Source organism: Salvelinus alpinus, chromosome 21, assembly GCF_045679555.1.
Source record: "Salvelinus alpinus chromosome 21, SLU_Salpinus.1, whole genome shotgun sequence".
Lineage (NCBI taxonomy): Eukaryota > Metazoa > Chordata > Actinopteri > Salmoniformes > Salmonidae > Salvelinus > Salvelinus alpinus.
In genome coordinates this window covers 10568873-10592956 of record NC_092106.1, presented here as the reverse complement: position 1 = coordinate 10592956, position 24084 = coordinate 10568873, and the positions used below count along the sequence as shown (strand labels likewise).

The 24084-nt window shown below is 44.8% G+C and overlaps 1 protein-coding gene across 4 annotated transcripts in view; it reads right to left on the bottom strand.

Annotated features, from left to right (window-relative positions):
• The window catches only part of rap1gap2a (RAP1 GTPase activating protein 2a), a 106255-nt gene extending 82752 nt beyond the window's left edge, over nucleotides 1–23503 (bottom strand). Inside the window, exons 1-2 of one of the 4 annotated variants that reach the window (XM_071356926.1) lie at nucleotides 23369–23496; nucleotides 3906–3941 (exon numbers count right to left, since the gene is read on the bottom strand). In XM_071356926.1, coding sequence (XP_071213027.1) covers nucleotides 3906–3941; nucleotides 23369–23409 — 77 coding nt within the window. In that variant the 5' untranslated portion in view covers nucleotides 23410–23496. Of the gene's footprint in view, nucleotides 1–3905; nucleotides 3942–7338; nucleotides 7521–23368 lie in introns of those variants that run through there. The other 3 variants (XM_071356923.1, XM_071356924.1, XM_071356927.1) reach the window with 3 other exon arrangements.
• Between the last annotated feature and the right edge of the window lie 581 nt (nucleotides 23504–24084).

Here is a 24084-nt window from a genome sequence, read left to right as displayed (position 1 = left end):
ATGATCAATGGAAACAGGATGCACCTGAACTCAATTTCGGGGTCTCATACTGGTGTTGTATACTTATGTAAATAAGGTATTTCTGTTCTAAAAACCAGTTTTCGATTTGTCATTATGGGCTATTGTGTGTAGATTGATGAGAGAAAAAAATATTACATCAATTTTAGAATAAGGCTGTAACGTAACCAAAGCATGCTCAAGTCGATTTCCACGCTTATAAACCCAGGGTCGTTACAATATTGTTACCTTTATTTAATCAGTCACCATTTAATCAGTCACCAACGGCTGGCCATGCCTTCCTCCTGGCGACTCCAACCTTGGCCAACAGCTCCGCCCCCCCCCGCTGCTACTCGCCCAAGCCTCCCCAGCTTCTCCTTTACCCAAATCCAGATAGCAGATGTTCTGAAAGAGCTGCAAAACCTGGACCCATACAAATCAGCTGGGCTTGACAATCTGGACCCCCTATTTCTGAAACTGTCCGCCGCCATTGTCGCACCCCCTATTACCAGCCTGTTCAACCTCTCCTTCGTATCATCTGAGATCCCCAAGGATTGGAAAGCTGCCGCGGTCATCCCCCTCTTCAAAGGGGGAGACACCCTGGACCCAAACTGTTACAGACCTATATCCATCCTGCCCTGCCTATCTAAGGTCTTCGAAAGCCAAGTCAACAAACAGACCACTGACCATCTCGAATCCCACCGTACCTTCTCCGCTGTGCAATCCGGTTTCCGAGCCGGTCACGGTTGCACCTCAGCCACGCTCAAGGTACTAAACGATATCATAACCGCCATCGATAAAAGACAGTACTGTACAGCCGTCTTCATCGACCTGGCCAAGGCTTTCGACTCTGTCAATCACCATATTCTTATTGACAGACTCGGTTTTTCTAATGACTGCCTTGCCTGGTTCACCAACTACTTTGCAGACAGAGTTCAGTGTGTCAAATCGGAGGGCATGTTGTCCGGTCCTCTGGCAGTCTCTATGGGGGTACCACAGGGTTCAATTCTCGGGTCAACTCTTTTCTCTGTATACATCAATGATGTTGCTCTTGCTGCGGGCGATTCCCTGATCCACCTCTACGCAGACGACACCATTCTGTATACTTCTGGCCCTTCCTTGGACACTGTGCTATCTAACCTCCAAACGAGCTTCAATGCCATACAACACTCCTTCCGTGGCCTCCAACTGCTCTTAAACGCTAGTAAAACCAAATGCATGCTTTTCAACCGTTCGCTGCCTGCACCCGCACGCCCGACTAGCATCACCACCCTGGACGGTTCCGACCTAGAATATGTGGACATCTATAAGTACCTAGGTGTCTGGCTAGACTGCAAACTCTCCTTCCAGACTCATATCAAACATCTCCAATCCAAAATCAAATCTAGAGTCGGCTTTCTATTTCGCAACAAAGCCTCCTTCACTCACGCCGCCAAACTTACCCTAGTAAAACTGACTATCCTACCGATCCTCGACTTCGGCGATGTCATCTACAAAATAGCTTCCAATACTCTACTCAGCAAACTGGATGCAGTTTATCACAGTGCCATCCGTTTTGTTACTAAAGCACCTTATACGACCCACCACTGCGACCTGTATGCCCTAGTCGGCTGGCCCTCGCTACATGTTCGTCGTCAGACCCACTAGCTCCAGGTCATCTACAAGGCTATGCTAGGTAAAGTGCCGCCTTATCTCAGTTCACTGGTCACGATGGCTACACCCACCCGTAGCACGCGCTCCAGCAGGTGTATCTCACTGATCATCCCTAAAGCCAAAACCTCATTTGGCCGCCTTTCCTTCCAGTTCTCTGCTGCCTGCGACTGGAACGAATTGCAAAAATCTCTGAAGCTGGAGACTTTTATCTCCCTCAACAACTTTAAACATCTGCTATCCGAGCAGCTAACCGATCGCTGCAGCTGTACATAGTCCATCGGTATATAGCCCACCCAATTTACCTACCTCACCCCCATACAGTTTTTATTGATTTACTTTTCTGCTCTTTTGCACACCAGTATCTCTACTTGCACATGATCATCTGATGATTTATCACTCCAGTGTTAATCTGCTAAATTGTAATTATTCGATTTATTGCCTACCTCCTCATGCCTTTTGCACACATTGTATATAGATTCTCTTTTTTTCTACCATGTTATTGACTTGTTTATTGTTTACTCCATGTGTAACTCTGTGTTGTTGTCTGTTCACACTGCTATGCTTTATCTTGGCCAGGTCGCAGTTGCAAATGAGAACTTGTTCTCAACTAGCCTACCTGGTTAAATAAAGGTGAAATAAAAAAAATAAAAAAAATAACAAATTGAGACTAGTGTGTATTTTACAAGGGAGCCCTGAAAATACAATTACATAAAATACAAAATATATATATATATTTCTTTTTAATTTGTATTTATTATAATAATTATTTTTTACTCAAACCTCCCGCGGTCTGGATTGAATGGGCTCGAGTTTCCCCACCCATGCCCTATTAGCAAGACTCCTTGAGGCGGTCTTCCACCACTCAGGTAGACACAATCACGCAAACACCTACGCACACAGCGGCTCAGTTTGTGTGTGTCTGGCTGCCTGCCATGCTCATCATAACAGGAGAGACAGTCAGCCAGCCAGTCAGCCCCATCCCCTCAGCTCTGTAGGGTCAATTCCAGTATGTGTAGCCAACCATGGAGGAGATTGGAAAGGCTAAGAGAGGAACTTCATACAATCCTGAACTCTAATGCTGGGAAAGCATGACAGTCACTAATCATGCATGGAGTGTGCCAGCGTTTCTCAGCCAACCCACGCATTTTTAAGCAAGTATGTGCCATTTTGCCCAAGGCTCTCCTTCCCCCCTCTTACATTTGAGTCATTTAGCAGACGCTCTTATGGTAGTAAGTGCATACATTTTCATACTTTTTTCATACAGGCACCCCATGGGAATCGAAATCACGACCCTGGTGTTGCAACACCAGTAGAGCATGGCGCTTGCAACACCAGGGTCGTGATTTCGATTCCCATGGGGTGCCTGTATGAAAGAAGTATGAAAATGTATGCACTTACTACCATAAGAGCGTCTGCTAAGTGACTCAAATGTAAGAAGGGGGAAGGAGAGCCTTGGGCTCTGGTGTTGCAAGCACCATGCTCTACTGGTGTTGCAAGCGCCATGCTCTACTGTTGTTGCAAGTGCCATGCTCTACTGGTGTTGCAAGCATCATGCTCTACTGTTGTTGCAAGTGCCATCCTCTACTGGTGTTGCAAGTGCCATGCTCTACTGGTGTTGCAAGCGCCACCCTCTACTGGTGTTGCAAGCACCATGCTCTACTGGTGTTGCAAGCACCATGCTCTACTGGTGTTGCAAGCGCCACGCTCTACTGGTGTTGCAAGCGCCACGCTCTACTGGTGTTGCAAGCGCCACGCTCTACTGGTGTTGCAAGCGCCATGCTCTACTGGTGTTGCAAGCACCATGCTCTACTGGTGTTGCAAGCACCATGCTCTACTGGTGTTGCAAGCACCATGCTCTACTAGTGTTGCAAGCACCATGCTCTACTGGTGTTGCAAGCGCCACGCTCTAGCAACTGAGCCACACGGGACCTTCTTCTCCTTCTCCTCACACTCCCCATCTTCTCTTCCTCTCCCCGTTCCCTCCCCCTCTCCCCCACTACTCTTCTCTCTCTCCCCCTCCTTTTAACTCTCTCTGTGAATGCAGATATTCTGCGACAGCCCCCGCATCACAGCGTGTGAACTCCCACAAGGCAGTCAGCGAAGGAGGAAAATAGTTGCAAAAAAGGAACAGTAGAATAGTACATGACTGTGGATAAATAAATGGTGTATAGTTCAGTGGACGCGGACCGGAGATGAAATCACAGAGGGGACGGGGCCTTCGGTTCCTCTCAACTCAGTTTCAATGGAACACTTACCGGCCTTTCAGAGCTGCGATTGTGGACTTGTCAATCCTAGAGAGAGAGAAAGAGGTTACTGGTCATGAAACAAAACATGATGTATATGTTATCACTTAATTATGTAGCGCTAGCAGGATGTTACATGGTTGGCCCTTCCAATGTAATGGTTTAAATAACTAGTGTTGTATCGAGACATTTTAGATGCACTGAGATGCATGGAGTTCAAACACAAACACATTTACAGGCCAGTCATCAAGAATGAACTCTGAGCGGATTTCAATGACAGACATACATAAACCATCGACAACATTTAAACCTACATTAGAAAGCTTTAAAAATAGCCATTCACCCCCTACTGCTCACACAGTGACTATGGCTCTAGTTGTTGGACCTTTTTAAGAGCAGTTGTTATCCTACTTTGTTCACTTCAGTCCCAGACTCCGCTGGTTAGAATAGAAATCCACAAGGAAAAGAGGAAGCAATAGACATTTCCACATGTTCTACAAGGAAACAGCAAAAAAACAAATTAATTCATGATTTAATGCTTTTAATGACGGTTAATGATTTAAAACCACTGCCTGTTACTTTGGTAATTCTAAAGGCTGAAAATCAGTCTGGTTTAACATTTAAAAAAATAAATAAGATAAAACATATATTTGGTAGTGATGTTGGTGGGTGTTGTGTTTTGTCTGTGTGTGGTGAACCCTGCATAATGCCATCATAGACATGAGTGGACACCTCTCATAACCATGAATGACCTTCATGACAACTGGCCTGAAAATGTCAAGACACATGTAGTACAGTAGACCTATCCTCCCTAACTAAAGTCGTATATCACTTAGCCTAGTAGTATCTATGACTGCATCCCAAGATCTACCCTTTTCCATACATTGTGCACTACTTTTTACCAGGGCCCTTTTGACCATAGCCCTTTGGGCCTTGGTCAAAAGGGTGCAGTATATGGGATTAAGGTGCCATTTGATGTCTATTCCAGCTTCCTTGTCAGCTCAGACATAAACAAATATGTTTTGAATGTTGTCCAGTGCTTTGAATATCATCATCACAATCTTTCTGGATGCTTCTATGAATGGCCTCTCTGTAATAATCATCATCCCTGGTCAACAACAACCATAAAGTGACCCCCCATGTAAGAGGCATCACAGTGTGGTCATCCTCACCCAGTCAGCCTCTCCACCCTCCTCTGCTGTCTCCACCCTGCCAGCCTTACACTGGCTGTGTACCATGACTCTGAGGGACAATGATTCTGAGGCTTTATGGGGCTGAAATATGGCCCTGCCCTAGCCTGACCACAAAGCTGATGCATACACCAACTCAAGAACATTGTCTGATAGTAAGCCTGCACACACCCTGTGACGACATCTCTCCATCTATATGGAGTGTGTGTGTGTGTGTGTGTGTGTGTGTGTGTGTGTGTGTGTGTGTGTGTGTGTGTGTGTGTGTGTGTGTGTGTGTGTGTGTGTGTGTGTGTGTGTGTGTGTGTGTGTGTGTGTCTATATGCATCTATATGGAGTGTGTGCGTGCGTGCGTGCGTGCGTGCGTGTTTTTGCCTTTACTATAAATACACAGAGATGCAGTGGAGAGTGGAGACACTCCTCCATCAAAAACAACATTGTGTCTCAGCATCACAGGTGGCTTGGCTTATTAATGATCTACCACCTCTCCTTATGCTACCTCTTCTTCTCCTCCTCCCTCATTACTTTATATCTCTCCTTCTCCATCTGTGGGCCTGACACCTCCCTCTCTCTTTCTCTCTCTCTCTCTCTCTCTCTCTCTCTCTCTCTCTCTCTCTCTCTCTCTCTCTCTCTCTCTAATGTCCGGCCTGACCTTCAGAAATACCACCTAAGCAGCAGACTGGCATAGCTGGCATACACCTGGCAGGCCATAGATAACGGTGTTCCCAGCTCTAGAGCAACAGTAGAAAGCTGTAGCTTAGCAAAAATCATAACAGTGATTACTTCAGCGTGGACGCAGTAATTAATTTCAGCACCTTTTAACCTCTGCTGGTTGTACTATAGTGAACACCGTGCCTGTTTGGCAGCAGACAGCCTGTTTCAGCATGAGGAAGTGGTTTGTGTATTAACATATTGCCTCCATGGTGGGTTGACAGCATCGATGCAGTTAAACATTGAGTTGAGTTGAGTTGAGAGAGGGTAGTTCCCCAGCTATCTTCCTACACTGTCTCATGGTCTCTCTACAGCAGTGTTTCCCAACCCTGGTCCTCAGGTACCTCCCAACAGTACACATTTCCATTGTAGCCCTGGAAAAACACACCTCATTCAGCTCATTGAGGGATTGATGGTTCGTTGACAAGTTGAATCAGGTGTGATTATCCAGAGTTACAATTAACATGTATAATGTTGGGGGTACTGGAGGACCAGGGTTGGGAAACACTGCTGTACAGCAACAGTAACACACACATAAACACAAAATGTGGGTGTGTGTGTGTGCACCTGAACTGAAGTGTGTGAAGGTGTGATGACAAGCTCCATTCACAACACTTTGTCAGCATTTCTCTCTTCTGACGCGATTGACGCCTGTTCAGTTCTCACAGAGAGCCACTGAAATATCTCACACATGAACATCTCATATTGGCCATGCAAACTGAGATCATACATAAATTCATGAGCCGACATAAGTAGTGTAAGAAATGCACTTAAAAGGGTCAATCTGGTATTGGTACATATAAATGAATATAGCTGTTGATTCGTGAAGAATATAACTTATAAATGCCTCATGAGCTTAGTTCAACTGTCTTACCCAAAATATGAGTTTGTTTTACTCCATAAACAATATAATTATAAACAAAAACTGTTTAGCTTAAAAACAGTCTTTTATTTGGATCTCATGGATGGTCCCATTCCTCAGCTGTTTACCAAACAAGTGGCAGGGTGTCTGCCTTGTTGTTGTTTGAATCCCAGATGACCTCTTTAGTAACCATGGAGGTGGAGGAGTCACTGTCACTGTCTGGACTGAACACACAATGTTCTCTTCTAGCCATACCTAACAATAATTCTAAACAGATAGATGTGTCATTCAACAAACTTAAAAGAAAAACACAAAAAGCTCTCACATTGTCTGCATTCCAGAGGTAAATATCTAGATTAAAAACACCACTAGAGAAACACAGAGTCCTACAGATGAGAGGACAATAACACAAAGCAACTAATTGACAACCATCTGTGATCCATCGCCCTGGTAGAGACCGCACAGAGACAGAACAGCAGCCTGTCAAACTGTTGCAGAAGTGTCGCACACACATGCACGCACACACACACACACACACACACAGTGGAACAGATAAAGCCCTCCACCCATCCTTCCTTTCCAAACACATTTAGCTCTAGTCTGAACAGCGGCAGCCTGCTGAATTCACACCCACGTTCAGGCCACACCGCCAGCCACCAGCCCTACGAGAGTTAAGGTAACGTACCAGCCGAATCCCCCAAAGGATACACTCCTCTTTCTTCTCAGCATTCTGACAGGGGCACACGTCTCTGGGACTGACACTCTCACTTTCTTTTGTCTCACTCCTCTCTTTCGGTCTTTGAAGAAGTGTATGCAGTGCTGCTCTGTTTCCTCCTCCCTCACCTGTCCTGCCTCTGCACACAGTTTGGCACTTGAGCCCCTCAGCACACAACTCAGATCCACACACATGGGGAGGAGAGAGCCTGTGGCTGGGAGGGTCTCTCTCTCTCTCTCTCTCTCTCTCTCTCTCTCTCTCTCTCTCTCTCTCTCTCTCTCTCTCTCTCTCTCTCTCTCTCTCTCTCTCTCTCTCTCTCTCTCTCTCTCTCTCTCTCTCTCTCTCTCTCTCTCTCTCTCTCTCTCTCTCTCTCTCTCTCTCTCTCTCTCTCTCTCTCTCTCTCTCTATATATATATATATATATTACCCACACTGGACTCCACCCACTCACTCACACATCCATACTGACTCCAAACTCTCTCACACTCACTGTGTATTTATTCGTTGTCTAACTAGTAGTCTTTTTTTTGTATCTTTAACTGCACTGTTGGAAAAAGACCCGTAAGTACGCATTTCATCATTAGTCTACACCTGTTGTCAACGAAGCTGTGAGAGAGAACTGAAATCTCCAACACACCTACATCCCCACACCCTCCCCCACTCTCAACCTGCCCACAAGAAGGAAGGACATGTTGCCACAGCCAGTGTCACTTCCTCTGTCATGCACTTACCACAGCTGTATTCATGAGGGCACTACTTGATTTATGTATTTCCATCAATGTGGTCCTTGCCAATGCAATCACATACAATGATAGACAACGTGAATACGCAGCGTACAGCACATGTTCCGTACATTCTGATGTACTGTACATTCACTGTTTTAGACATGTCTGAATTATGGATGTACTGTCGATTTCCCTCGTGCCACTCCTGCCAGGAAAAAGCTTCATATGCTGTATATACACTGAGCAACAATATAAACGCAACATGTAAAGTGTTGGTCCCATGTTTTATGAGCTGAAATAAAAGATCCCAGAAATCTTCCAATAGGGCACCCTATTTTCTATATAGTGCACAACTGTATATAGGGAATAAGGTGCCATTTGGAACACTGCTGCAATGTGACTGTGAACAAAGGATGGCCCTTCCTGCTCCAGCTCTGCTACATTCTTAGGATTAAAATAAACAGCTATGACTATTACTAGTATTCTCTGTATTGAAATACAGGGTTTTTCCTATATTCGACACAAGAAACAGCCAGTAGCCTTATCCACACTGTCTAGTATCTGGAATCACCATAAACGCCAAGTCACCTCTTTCTCCCCTCTCTCTCCAGATGAAATCTCGCGTCTTGTGACGGCCGGCCGCCCAACAACCTGCCCGCTTGACCCTATCCCCTCCTCTCTTCTCCAGACCATTTCCGGAGACCTTCTCCCTTACCTCACCTCGCTCATCAACTCATCCTTGACCGCTGGCTACGTCCCTTCCGTCTTCAAGAGAGCGAGAGTTGCACCCCTTCTGAAAAAACCTACACTCGATCCCTCCGATGTCAACAACTACAGACCAGTATCCCTTCTTTCTTTTCTCTCCAAAACTCTTGAACGTGCCGTCCTTGGCCAGCTCTCCTGCTATCTCTCTCAGAATGACCTTCTTGATCCAAATCAGTCAGGTTTCAAGACTAGTCATTCAACTGAGACTGCTCTTCTCTGTGTCACGGAGGCGCTCCGCACTGCTAAAGCTAACTCTCTCTCCTCTGCTCTCATCCTTCTAGACCTATCGGCTGCCTTTGATACTGTGAACCATCAGATCCTCCTCTCCACCCTCTCCGAGCTGGGCATCTCCGGCGCGGCCCACGCTTGGATTGCGTCCTACCTGACAGGTCGCTCCTACCAGGTGGCGTGGCGAGAATCTGTCTCCGCACCACGTGCTCTCACCACTGGTGTCCCCCAGGGCTCTGTTCTAGGCCCTCTCCTATTCTCGCTATACACCAAGTCACTTGGCTCTGTCATATCCTCACATGGTCTCTCCTATCATTGCTATGCAGACGACACACAATTAATCTTCTCCTTTCCCCCCTCTGATAACCAGGTGGTGAATCGCATCTCTGCATGTCTGGCAGACATATCAGTGTGGATGACGGATCACCACCTCAAGCTGAACCTCGGCAAGACGGAGCTGCTCTTCCTCCCGGGGAAGGACTGCCCGTTCCATGATCTCGCCATCACGGTTGACAACTCCATTGTGTCCTCCTCCCAGAGTGCTAAGAACCTTGGCGTGATCCTGGACAACACCCTGTCGTTCTCAACTAACATCAAGGCGGTGACCCGTTCCTGTAGGTTCATGCTCTACAACATTCGCAGAGTACGACCCTGCCTCACGCAGGAAGCGGCGCAGGTCCTAATCCAGGCACTTGTCATCTCCCGTCTGGATTACTGCAACTCGCTGTTGGCTGGGCTCCCTGCCTGTGCCATTAAACCCCTACAACTCATCCAGAACGCCGCAGCCCGTCTGGTGTTCAACTTTCCCAAGTTCTCTCACGTCACCCCGCTCCTCCGCTCTCTCCACTGGCTTCCAGTTGAAGCTCGCATCCGCTACAAGACCATGGTGCTTGCCTACGGAGCTGTGAGGGGAACGGCACCTCCGTACCTTCAGGCTCTGATCAGGCCCTACACCCAAACAAGGGCACTGCGTTCATCCACCTCTGGCCTGCTCGCCTCCCTACCTCTGAGGAAGTACAGTTCCCGCTCAGCCCAGTCAAAACTGTTCGCTGCTCTGGCACCCCAATGGTGGAACAAACTCCCTCACGACGCCAGGTCAGCGGAGTCAATCACCACCTTCCGGAGACACCTGAAACCCCACCTCTTTAAGGAATACCTAGGATAGGATAAAGTAATCCTTCTAACCCCCCCCCCCTTAAAAGAGTTAGATGCACTATTGTAAAGTGGTTGTTCCACTGGATATCATAAGGTGAATGCACCAATTTGTAAGTCGCTCTGGATAAGAGCGTCTGCTAAATGACTTAAATGTAAATGTAAATGTAAGTCATTTTTTGTTGATCTCAAAGTCAATGAAAAGTCTTTATTACTTCAAATGTTTACGTGGTACTCACTCAAAACTAAACGAGAAGTCATATCATATGTTTTTTAAAATGTTATGACACAAACGATAACTTTTTAAGAAAGTACAACTTTATTACAGCAAGTTTAAACAACTTGAAGTTGAAACTACTGTTGACATAATCATTTGTTGTATTGTTTATTGAGCATTAACCTATTAAGTATTTCTACCTCAAAATGTGTCAGGACAACTAGGTACTCTTTTTTAGGTAATATCACATAGAAATTACAATTGGTTTAAGCAGAGGTTAGTCAAGTAATTGTTGACATTAATTAAAGTGCAACTAACTATCATATTTCCCAGCATGCTCTACTGCAGACAGATCTTTGTTTTTATTTTTAGACATTGAAGAGTGGCCTGGAGTATCTTTTTAACCCATAATAATCCTTCCCGCCAAAAAAAGTGTATACAGTGCATTCGGAAAGTATTCAGACCCCTTGACTTTTTCCACATTTTGTTACGTTACAGCCTTTGGTTGTTGTTTGACATCCATATTATTCTAAACTGTACAGGAGTTGGTGAGGGATACAGCAGAGGTAGCCTGTACATAAGGGGGATATACTGTACATTGATTGATAGATTCATCTTATGCTACACAAAGACAAATAACATTAAACGAATTCAATCAGATTTTTTTGCACCTGTTACTGAAACAGTTATTCCAGTTTAAATGGCTTAGGTAGTCTCCTCACAATTATCCTAAGCCTGGCAGTCATTATAAATGCAGGTTGAGGCTGAATAAAACTAAATAAAAACTCTGGCTTTACCAGGTTTTCCAGAAATACCGGTTAGACGATTCCTGGAAACAGGAGGAAATAAGCAGGAAATGTTTCAACCAGGATTTTGGGAAAATCTGAGAATTTTGGGAAAGTTACTGGAGTTTTGACAACCTACTTGCAGGCCTGATGTGTCCTGTAATACTAGGCCTCAAAATAAGGCCTTATGAGATATGTAATTTATTGTCATATAAAGAGTTTACAAAAGAGTTACAAAATGTCTGTATTCTAAGTTCAATCAACTTTGTCACACCCTGATCTGTTTCACCTGTCTTTGTGCTTGTCTCCACCCCCCACCAGGTGTCTCCCATCTCCCCTCATTATCCCCTGTGTATTTATACCTGTGTTCTCTGTTTGTCTGTTGCCAGTTTGTTTTGTTCGTCAAGCCTACCAGTGGTTTTCCCCTTGCTCCTGTTTGTTTCTAGTTCCAGTTTTCCTGGTTTTGACCATTCTGCCTGCCCTGACACTGAGCCCGCCTGCCGTCCTGTACCTTGTCCCACCACACTGGATTATTGACCTCTGCCTGCCCTGACACTGAGCCCGCCTGTCGTCCTGTACCTTGTCCCACCACACTGGATTATTGATTTCTGCCTGCCCTGACACTGAGCCCGCCTGCCCTGACACTGAGCCCGCCTGCCGTCCTGTACCTTGTCCCACCACACTGGATTATTGACCTCTGCCTGCCCTGACACTGAGCCCGCCTGTCGTCCTGTACCTTGTCCCACCACACTGGATTATTGACCTCTGCCTGCCCTGACACTGAGCCCGCCTGCCGTCCTGTACCTTGTCCCACCACACTGGATTATTGACCTCTGCCTGCCCTGACACTGAGCCCGCCTGCCGTCCTGTACCTTGTCCCACCACACTGGATTATTGACCTCTGCCTGCCCTGACCCTGAGACTGCCTGCCATTCTGTACTTTTGGACTCTGATCTGGATTACTGACCTCTGCCTGCCCTTGACCTGTTGTTTTGCCTGCCCTCTGTTCCAGTAATAAACTTTTGTTACTTTGACACTGTCTGCATCTGGGTCTTCCCTAAAACGTGATAAACTTCATATAAAAAATGTCTTAACACATCTGTTTAGAGTTCAAACCAGTAACTTTTGTATTTAATTAATAATGAGCTTAAAGTTCAATGTACTTACAACCTTTTTGATTTACTCAAACATTTCAAGCGGATACAACTCAAATCTGGACGCCCTATATGGTCACATTGACTCTATCGGTTTGAGTATTGACTACAAAATCACATCAAGTAACTGTACTCTGAAACAACCTTTCCCTCAACGTCAACAAGACAAAGAAGCTGATCGTGTACTACAGGAAACAGAGGGCCGAGCACGCCCCTATCCACATCGACGGAGCTGTAGTGGAGCGGGTCGATAGCTTCATATTCCTCTGTGTCCACATCACTAAGGAATTGACATGGCTCACACATACCAACACAGTCATGAAGAAGGCACGACAATGCCTCTTCCCCCTTAGCAGGCTGAAATGATTTGGCATCAGCTCCTCAAAGTTCTACAGATGCACCATTGGCTGCATCACCGCTTGGTATGGCAACTGCTGGGCATCCGACCACAAGGCGCTACAGAGGGTAGTGCCTACAGCCCAGTACATCACTGGGGCTGAGCTCCCTGCCATCCAGCACCTCTATACCAGGCGGTGTCAAAGAAAGGCCCTAAAAATTGTCAAAGACTCCAGCCACCCAAGTCATAGACGGTTCTCTTTGCTACCGCATGGCAAGCGGTGCCTTAAGTAAGCATTTCATTGTTAGTCTATACCTGTTAGTCTATACCTATAATTGTGACAAAACATGTGACAAATAACATTTAATTTGATTAATTTTGATATATTAAATAATTAAGTGAAATCGGTTTCCTCAAATGTTGAGGTTTACAGTGTAATGAAGCTTCAGAATGAGAGAACATCAATTAAATGAGATGAGCATCACTTGAACTCCAATGTGCAGCGCTCCCAGTGAAGCAGCACTCTGTCTGTCTGTGTTTTACATGAGCCAGATTGGGTGCCCGGCGCCATTCACATTATGACATGAGTCACTATCTCCATCATGAAAACATCACTCATTGAAACCCAATGCTCAAGTACATTGTTATTGTCTAGTGGATGGCCACTAGCTGTGCTCTATCTGCATCTGTCTGGTTCTAGAGAAGAGACCCAACAATTGTCAAAATAAATTATGCAGATACACTCATCAAATCTGTTGTGTCACAACCATCGTGTCAAATGTGTTGTGTGTCAGTTGTACAATCCGAGGCCGGGTTTCAATCCGTAATGTCATTTCTGCTTGAGTCGACATATTATGCAGTGTTTACCGTGAGTGCCATCTCCGCAAATGCATTGCTATAGGCGCATTATCGGTTGTACAGTATAACAGGCCTTGCATTGAATCCCGGCCTTAGACACCTCAGTAAACCTTCACATTAAGGAGAACAGGCAAGCGCTGACCTGATGACACATATTAGTGTTTATACTTCAACACAGGCACAATGTACTGTTGTACTGTACAATACTGACAGGCAGCAGCTCTTAATCACAAGCTCCTCTACATAATAACTTCCCTACACACTTGAGCATATTTACAGAAGAATGGCCTTTTCAGTTCCTTGACACACATGCTTTAGATATATGATCAGAAAGCCCCTGAGGTTACAATTTAACCGGCAACACCATCAGTCCTTTCACTAAACTGACCCAGTGTATGTTTTCTAACTGTAGATGTTGTTAGAGGCCTTATGTCCCAATGGGAATGAAGAAATATTTGGTGCTTTCTTTTCCCCCAGTGGAAATACATTCTTTGATGTGAAAGAATAGGACAAGATGAATTGAATGACATCGGCTGCATCCAAAATGGCACCCTATTCTCTATATTGTGCCGGTCAAAACTAGTGCACTATGAAGGAAACAGGGTGACATTTGGGACACACAGTATAAGCGAGTACAGTACACTACGTCGATGTTTATGTAATCCTCACACAGAAGGTACAAAGAGGCAGAAGTACATTTAAGTCCTGAATCATTCAGTTGCAGTAATGGATCAACATTACAGTTCTTGATATCTCCCCAGTCTTAGCGATAGCCCCCTTTTTTTCAATTTTCGCCTAAAATGACATACCCAAATTGAACTGCCTGTAGCTTAGGCCCTGAAGCAAGGATATGCATATTCTTGGTACCATTTGAAAGGAAACACTTTGAAGTTTGTGGAAATGTGAATTGAATGTAGGAGAATATAACACAATAGATCTGGTGGAAGAAAATACAAAGAAAAAAAACAACCTTTAAAAGAAACATTTTTTTAACCACCATCTTTGAAATGCAACAGAAAGGTCCCACATCTAGCCATCATTCCGATGGTGTCCACAAGATGGCAGCAGTGTGCAAAGTTTCAGATGGACAACTTGAAGTATGAGCGAACTACATGACATTTAGTGTGAAGTCACCCAGGTACATTTGGGCAAATCGTGAAGCAGACATTTACATTCACATTACATTTTTCTGCAAGAATATCGTCAAATCTGTATACTTGGACTTTGATTTAGCTTTTCCAGTATTAGTAGCCATATTATAAGTTCAACATTTGCAAAAACCCCAGTTTTCATAACTTCATAACTTTCCATATTCTTAGAATTTTTGTCCAAAAGGAAAAGGCTTGCTGTCTCACAAGGTTAGCAGCTACATTTTGCTACAGATACTCCCAGAAAGCCCAGCTCATTGGCTATCTAGCTAGCTTTGTTTGACAAAGTTACAGTCGATCAAGTGAAGATCGCCCGCCTCATCGGCGTGCCATGAAGGCTTCGCTCTCTGACCAAATTTGATGTCCTATAAGATATACTACACTCCTAATGATATAGTGAAGTCTGGTTACATTCTAGGATGTCTGAGGAATAAATACGAACATAATTTGACTGGTTAAAACAACGTTTAGGGTTCGATTTTCACAGATTCCTTTCTTTGAAAATTGAACGAGTGGAAATACAAAATTGATCGTGCATGCTATATGGACCTTTTTACGATATGAAAAATGATTTTATCTAACAAAACGACACTTCATGTTATCTCTGGGACCCTTTGGATGATAAATCAAAGCAATATTTCAGAATGTAAGTACACACTTCATCTTCAGAGGTGAATTTATCAAACCTATCGCTGTGAAAAAAAGTGTTTTGTCGTTAGGAGCTCTCCTCAAACAACAGCATGGCATTTTTGGGCAGTAATAGCTACTGTACATTGGACAGTGCAGTTACATTAACAAGAATTTAAGCTTTCAGACGATATAAGACACTTATATGTACCGACATTTGTTGTTTCTCTCAAAATCTGTGATCGTGACACACGGCGCTGCATGATTTACAACTGTCCTGTTGACGGGACGCCTATCCCTACAAAGATTATCTCCCCAGTGGTGTGTGTCCTCACACATTACTAAAGAATATAAAGACATGTAGTAACGTGATCGAATACAATGTTCAAGACAATATGAAAGTGCTTTTGCACTCCATTGTTGTCTCATTATTTGAGCCTAGAGTTTTTCCCGAGCACATGACCTGACCAGAAACAAATACACTTTACAAATCCAAATAGCCAACGCCAGAATTCCCTGACACCCATCAATAAACCTCCGTTCCAATGTCAATGCCATCAGACACTCAGCCTGATGCCTGCCTATTCTGTAGGAGTGAGTGACAGTGACAATGCTCAGTACTGATGTTTCGGAATGTCTGTTGTCTGCGTAAGCAGCTTTATCAAGGCTCTTTCTATCAGTCCCTCAGTTTTACCCCACCTCCTGCCACTAGAGATTTAAGAGTCATGGGGAGAAAGCAATACAGAGCAGGGGGGAGAGAAGAGGGAGGATGAGAGAGAGAGAGAGAGAGAGAGAGAGAGAGAGAGAGAGAGAGAGAGAGAGAGAGAGAGAGAAAGAGAGAGAGAGAGAGAGAGAGAGAGAGAGAGAGAGAGAGAGAGAGAGAGAGAGAGAGAGAGAGAGAGAGAGAGAGAGAGAGAGAGAGAGAGATAGAAAACCAACAGATTGAGAGAGAGAGAGAGATAGATAGAAAACCAATAGATTGAGAGAGAGAGAAATAGATAGAAAACCAATAGATTGAGAGAGAGAGAGAAATAGATAGAAAACCAATAGATTGAGAGAGAGAGAGAAATAGATAGAAAACCAATAGATAGAGAGAGAGAGAGAATTAGACAAGGGCCAGGCGGAAACGTTGTAATGCACTCAAAGTGAATCATAAAGTAAAAAAAAGGGAGTGGGTGAAGGGAGGAAGAGGGGGAGAGGGGGACAGACGGAGGAGTGCAGGAGATTAGACTTTAAATCAGGCAGATACAGTATGTTACATGAGAGAGCAGTGAAACACTCATTGACACACATGGGACAAACCGTTAAATATATAGTGAAACCAACTTTAACATGTTCATAATGACGTTGCACCTGGATATATCCACAACAGAAGAAATTAAACATTTCCAGACTCGAGCATTCAATAGTCATCATTCTATAAAACCACTTCGACTGCATGTATGGTTATGCCAATATGCTTGGAGATAAATGGACAGCCGTCTTGCAGAGCTGAATAGGGTGTTGTGTTGATGTCTGACAGATTGACGGCCTTGCCTTTTCTTTCTCTCTCCCCTCTCTCTTGTTTCTCGCTCTCTCTCTCTCATCCTCCTCCCTCCCTCCCTCCCCCTCTCTCACACACGCACACTCCCTCCCTCTCTTTTTTTCATTCTCTCTCCCTTCCTCTCTCTCTCTCTCTCTCTCCATCTCCTTCCCTCTCTCTCTCGCTGACTAAATAGTGGAGGATGACTCCCAGTCACGGCCCAGATGCTGTGGCTCTTTACCTCCCCTGTCTGAGCTGCTGTCCTTATCTCCATCCATCTATCTCTAGTAACGCTACTCCCAATACTGGTCCCTCAATATTGGACCCTCAATACTGGACCCCCAATACTGGTCCCTCAATACTGGTCCCTCAGTACTGGACCCTAAATACTGGACCCCCAATACTGGACCCCAATACTGGTCCCTCAATACTGGTCCCCCAATACTGGTCCCTCAATACTGGACCCCAATACTGGTCCCTCAATACTGGTCCCTCAGTACTGGACCCTAAATACTGGACCCCCAATACTGGTCCCTCAATACTGGACCCCCAATACTGGACCCCCAATACTGGTCCCTCAGTACTGGACCCTAAATACTGGACCCCCAATACTGGTCCCTCAATACTGGACCCTCAATTGCGGACCCTCAATACTGGTCCCTCAATACTAAATCCCCAATACTGGTCCCTCAATACTGGACCCTCAATACTGGTCCCTCAATACTGGACCCCCAATACTGGTCCCTCAATACTGGACCCTCAATACTGGACCCTCAATTCTGGTCCCTCAATACTGGACCCTCAATATTGGACCCCCAATACTGGACCCCCAATTCTGGTCCCTCAATACTAGTCCCTCAATACTGGACCCCCAATACTGGTCCCCCCATCCCACCTCTCTTTTTTCCTGCCACCTCATCCCCCTTTTCACCACCTCATCCTCACCCTTTCATTGTCATCGCTCTTTTCCCTTTATTTCATGCTAATCTACATTTATTTTACATTTATTTTATACCCCCCCAACCTAATACTGCACCCTTAGAAAAAAGGGCTCACAACGAGTTATTTGTGGAGGGGATAGGGTTTTACATGGAACCTTTTTAGTAGAACCTTTTTGGTTCTAGGTTGCACCTATTTTTCCTAAGAATGTTGTCCACCAACTTTCCTCTTTTCTCCCTCAATCTGGCCTCACCTCCCTTCTCACAATTTCACCCTTACCCTTTCATGTGCTTTTCCCCTCCTTTCATGTCTTGATCCTCTCGTTACCCGTATGCGCATAGCACACTGTGATTTTCCCCTATGTTATTAGATGCGTAGGTGGATTTCAGGGAATTTGGCATAAGGCCCAACCATATGCCCACAAAAATGCACTGATGATAGGAAAAAAAATACCTTTCATCCATAAAAGAATGTGTGCTTGTGCAAACAAACACCCCCCCCCCCCCCCCCCCCACACACACACACACACACAACCTTGAGATACGGAAAGACAACTGCCCTGTGACTCATCTGACAGTTTATCAAAGTCTGAGCTTATCCCCCCATTCATGGAGAGGGGAGGAGTGAAAGTGAGAGAGCAAGAGAAAGAGAGAGCAAGAGAGAGCAAGGGAGAGAGAGGGGGGAGAGAAGAGAGTGGGGGATGGAAGGTGAAGGAGGGAGAAGAGGAGAAAAGAAGGAGCCATTCAGGGTGAAATTAAGATAAAGGACAGGGAGAGGTGAAAGGAAAGAGATAGAGTGAAAGAGAGACAGAGCGACAAGAGAGTCAGAGAGAGAGAGAGAGAGTCAGAGAGAGAGAATTGAACGAGGGAAAAGGGAAATGAGAGATCATTAGATTGAATGGAGGCCAATCAATTCGAGTGAATGACAAGGAGGGCGTGAGGTAGACAATGAAGCTAGCGGATGAAGAGAAGTTAGAGAGGTTAGAGAGGAAGAGAGACACAGAGAGAGAGAAAGAGAGAGAGATGACGATGACAGATGGAATGAATGAAAATAAGAGAAGTTTACACGTAGAAGAGAAGGAGTGCACTCCAAATTGACCAATAGACACCCAGGTACAGTGGCTTGCGAAAGTATTCACCCCCCCCCATTTTGTTGCCTTGCAACCTGGAATTAAAATAGATTTTTGGGGGGTTTGTATCATTTGATTTACACAACATGCCTACCACTTTGAAGATGAAAAATATTTTTTATTGTGAAACAAACAAGAAATAAGACAACAAAACTGCAAACTTGATTGTGCATAACTATTCACCCCCCGAAAGTCAATACTTTTTAGAGTCACCTTTTGCAGCAATTACAGCTGCAAGTCTCTTAGGGTATGTCTCTATAAGCTTGGCACATCTAGCCACTGGGATTTTTCAAGGCAAAACTGCTCCAGCTACTTCAAGTTGGATGGGTTCTGCAGGTGTACAGCAATCTTTTACTCATACCACAAATTCTCAATTGGATTGAGGTCTGGGCCATTCCAAGACATTTAAATGTTTCCCCTTTAACCACTCGAGTGTTGCTTTAGCAGTATGCTTAAGGTCATTTTCCTGCTGGAAGGTGAACCTCCGTCCCAGTTTTAAATCTCTGGAAGACTGAAACAGGTTTCCCTCAAGAATTTCCCTGTATTTTGCGTCACCCAGTCCCTGCCGATGAAAAACATCCCCACAGCATGATGCTGCCACCACCATGCTTCACTGTGGGGATGGTGTTCTCGGGGTGATGAGAGGTGTTGGGTTTGCGTCAGACATAGCGTTTTCCTTGATGGCCAAAAAGCTAAATTTTAGTCTCATCTGACCAGAGTACCTTCTTCCATATGTTTGTGGAGTCTCCCACATGCCTTTTGGCAAACACCAAACGTGTTTGCTGAATTTTCTTTAAGCAATGTTATTTTTCTGGCCACTCTTCCGTAAAGCCCAGCTCTGAGGAGTGTAAGGCTTAAAGTGGTCCTTTGCAGCTCCTTCAGGGTTATCTGGGGTCTATTTGTTGCCTCTGATTAATGCCCACCTTGCCTGGTTCATTAGTTTTGGTGGGCGGTCCTCTCCTGGCAGGTTTGTTGTGGTGCCATATTCTTTCCATTTTTTAATAAGGGATTTAATGGTGCGCCGTGGGATGTTCAAAGTTTCTGATATTTTTGTATATAACCGAACCTTGATATATACTTCTCTACAACTTTGTCCGGGACCTGTTTGGAGACCTCCTTGGTCATCATGGAGCCGCTTGCTTGGTGGTGCCCCTTGCTTAGTGGTATTGCAGACTCCTGGGCCTTTCAGAACAGGTGTATATACGTATACTGAGATCATGTGACAGATAATGTGAGACTTAGATTGCACACAGGTGGACTTTATTTGACTAATTATGTGACTTCTGAAGGTAATTGGTTGCAATAGATCTTATTTAGGGGGTTCATAGTAAAGGGGGTGAATACATACAGTTCAAGTCGGAAGTTTACATACACTTACGTTGAAGTCATTAAAACTCGTTTTTCAACCACTCCACAAATTTCTTGTTAACAAACTATAGTTTTGGCAAGTTGGTTAGAACATCTACTTTGTGCATGACACAAGTAATTTTTCCAACAATTGTTTACAGACAGATTATTTCCCTTATAATTCACTGTCTCACAATTCCAGTGGGTCAGAAGTTTACATACACTAAGTTGACTGTGCCTTTAAACAGCTTGGAAAAATCCAGAAAATAATGTCATGGCTTTAGAAGCTTCTGATAGGCTAATTGACATCATTTGAGTCAATTGGAGGTGTACCTGTGGATGTATTTCAAGGCCTACCTTCAAACTTCAAAGTGCCTCATTGCTTGACATAATGGGAAAACCAAAAGCAATCAGCCCAGACCTGGAGACCTCCACATGTCTGGTTCATCCTTGGGAGCATTTTCCAAACGCCTGAAGGTACCACGTTCATCGTACGCAAGTATAAACACCATGGGACCACGCAGCCGTCATACCGCTCAGGAAGGAGAAGCATTCTGTCACCTAGAGATGAACGTACTTTGATGAGAAAAGTGCAAATCAATCCCAGAACAACAGCAAAGGACCTTGTGAAGATGCTGGAGGAAGCAATACAAAAGTATCTATATCCACAGTAAAACGAGTCCTATATCGACATAACCTGAAAGGCCGCTCAGCAAGGAAGAAGCCACTGCTCCAAAACCGCCATAAAAAAGCCAGACTACGGTTTGCAACTGCACATGGGGACAAAGATCGTACTTTTTGGAGAAATGTCCTCTGGTCTGATGAAACAAAAATAGAACTGTTTGGCCATAATGACCATCGTTATGTTTGGAGGGAAAAGGGGAAGGCTTGCAAGCCGAAGAACACCATCCCAACCGTGAAGCACGTGGGTGGCAGCATCATGTTGTGGGGGTGCCTTACTGCAGGAGGGACTGGTGCACTTCACAAAATAGATGGCATCGTGAGGCAGGAAAATTATGTGGATATATTGAAGCAACATCTCAAGACATGAGTCAGGAAGTTAAAGCTTGGTCGCAAATGGGTCTTCCAAATGGACAATGACCCTAAGCATACTTCCAAAGTTGTGGCAAAATGGCTTAAGGACAACAAAGTCAAGGTATTGGAGTGGCCATCACAAAGCCCTGACCTCAATCCTATAGAAAAGTTGTGGGCAGAACTGTAAAAGCGTATGCGAGCAAGGAGGCCTACAAACCTGACTCAGTTAGACCAGCTCTGTCAGGAGTAATGGGCCAAAATTCACCCAACTTATTGTGGGAAGCTTGTGGAAGGCTACCCGAAACGTTTGACCCAAGTTAAACAATTTAAAGGCAATGCTACCAAATACTAATTGAGTGTATGTAAACTTCTAACCCACTGGGAATGTGATGAAAGAAATAAAAGCTGAAATAAATCATTCTCTCTACTATTATTCTGACATTTCACCTTCTTAAAATAAAGTGGTGATCCTAACTGACCTAAGACAGCAAATTTTTAATAGGATTAAAATGTCAGGAATTGTGAAAAACTGAGTTTAAATGTATTTGGCTAAGGTGTATGTAAACTTCCGACTTCAATTGTATGCACGGACCACGTTTCCGTTTTTTTATTTTTATAATTTTTTGAAACAAGCTATTTTTTTAATTTGGACTATTTTGTGTACGTCCATTACATGAAATCCAAATAAAAATCAATTTAAATTGCAGGTTGTAATGCAACAAAATAGGAAAAACGCCAAGGGTGATGAATACTTTTGCAAGGCACTGTACATATGAAAGAGGGAGAATGGCTTTATATATAGCCTTGTCCCAAATCTGTTTGTGCTACCTTGTCAACTCAAAGACCAGAGGAGTTGGCACAGACAGATCTGAGACCAGGCTAGGCTGTAAAGGCCAACATCATGTTTCAAAGATTCATCTGCTGTCATTTATAGAAACATGATGACTGCTCAGAAACAGCCAACACTTTACCAAACATCTAAATTAATCTGTGGAGCGTAGTCCTTATCTACGCCAGTGGAGGCTGGTGGGATGAGTTATAGGAGGACGGGCTATATTCTAAAGGCTGAAATGAAATAGGTGGAACAGTATCAAACACATCAAACATATGGAAACCACATGTTTGACACCCATCCATTAATTCCAATCCAGCCATTACAATGAGCCCATCCTCCTATAGCTCCTGCCACCAGCCTCCACTGATCTACATATCACCTCCTGTAGCTGGAGCCCGGCTGGCAGAGATCTGAGAGGCAGCAGTACACCTGAGAAGATCCCATTATAGGTCTATTTCTAGCTGTCACTAAGAGGATGGCGAGAAAGAAACCAAGATGCGGCAGAACGTTACAACGGGAGATGTGCATCTATCACACACTTCCTCTCTTTAGCTGCATGACTGGGTGTATATATTAGACAGGGGGAGCTCAATCTGTTCCATCTTGCACTTGATGTTCCGGAATGTGGCTCGTGTTGTTCATTTCCATTTCCAGAGATGAAGCGGTGTAAATTGAACCGTCAATCAGCCACTTCATTCATATGGGCCGGCTTTCAGAAGATACCAACACTCTGAGTGTGTGATTCCATGCACGCACTTGTGTGTGTGTCTTGGTGAACACACTCCCTCAGAAGCTTCCATTGACACAGAGGGAATAATCATACACACTGATGAATACACACACTCACATCTGCATAATGTAACATCCGCAAAATGCCTTTACCCACGCACTCACAAAAACAAACACACACACACACACAGAAGTAAATACTTCTGCACAGGCAGCGCCTGAGATATGACTGGCAGCTAAGCAGACCCACATTCTATCTCTCTCTCTCTCACAGCAGCCAGGCTGCAGCTAGCGGTGCTCTCTCACTTACAAACACACAGCAACAGTTTAACACGGTCTCTCACACGCACTCAAGCCACCTCCCACTGTCTTCTTGTCACAGCAGTCAGAGAAAACAAAACAGGAATATAGTGTGTATGACACGACCTCTATAGTACATTCCTCCTCAAGGTTCATGTCAAAGCCTACCTTGACTCGCCCACGGATCCCTTGCATGCTGTAGAGAACATGTCTTAGCGAGTGGCTGGTCCAACATTAGCGAGTGGAATGGCAGAGCATGAGAGGACAGGGGAGATTGACCGAGTGTGTGAGTGAGAGAGAGAGAGAGAGAGAGAGAGAGAGAGAGAGAGAGAGAGAGAGAGAGAGAGTGCGAGAGAGAGAGTGTGAGAGAGAGAGAGAGAGAGAGAGAGAGAGAGAGAGAGAGAGAGAGAGAGAGAGAGAGAGAGAGAGAGAGAGAGAGAGAGAGAGAGAGAGCAAATAGGGGGAGGGTATAGTAAGAAAGTGGATTGGGGTAATGGAGAAGATGAGATTAGAGAGATCGAGATAGAGAGAGACACACACACACACAAGAGGAGCGTGTGTGTCAGAATGCAGGATGCGTGGGAAGATGTTGTTGTCATGGTGAGGGATACGCCTAAGCTCTTCCCTGGTTGGGTGATGACCTAGAGGAGAGAAGAAAGGAAGGGTTAAAGTCAATAGTGTGACACTGGTTGAGGTCAGACACTCACACACCCCCAGGCACGCATGCACGCACAGCCCACGCTCACAGCCAAATGAGACTACACAAAGGCGGGGGGGGGGGGGCAGCATTGATGTCAGCGACAACAACAACAACAAATAACACACAGTTAAATCCACACCCTTCCACATACACGCGCAAGCACATACACAGACACACACATCCA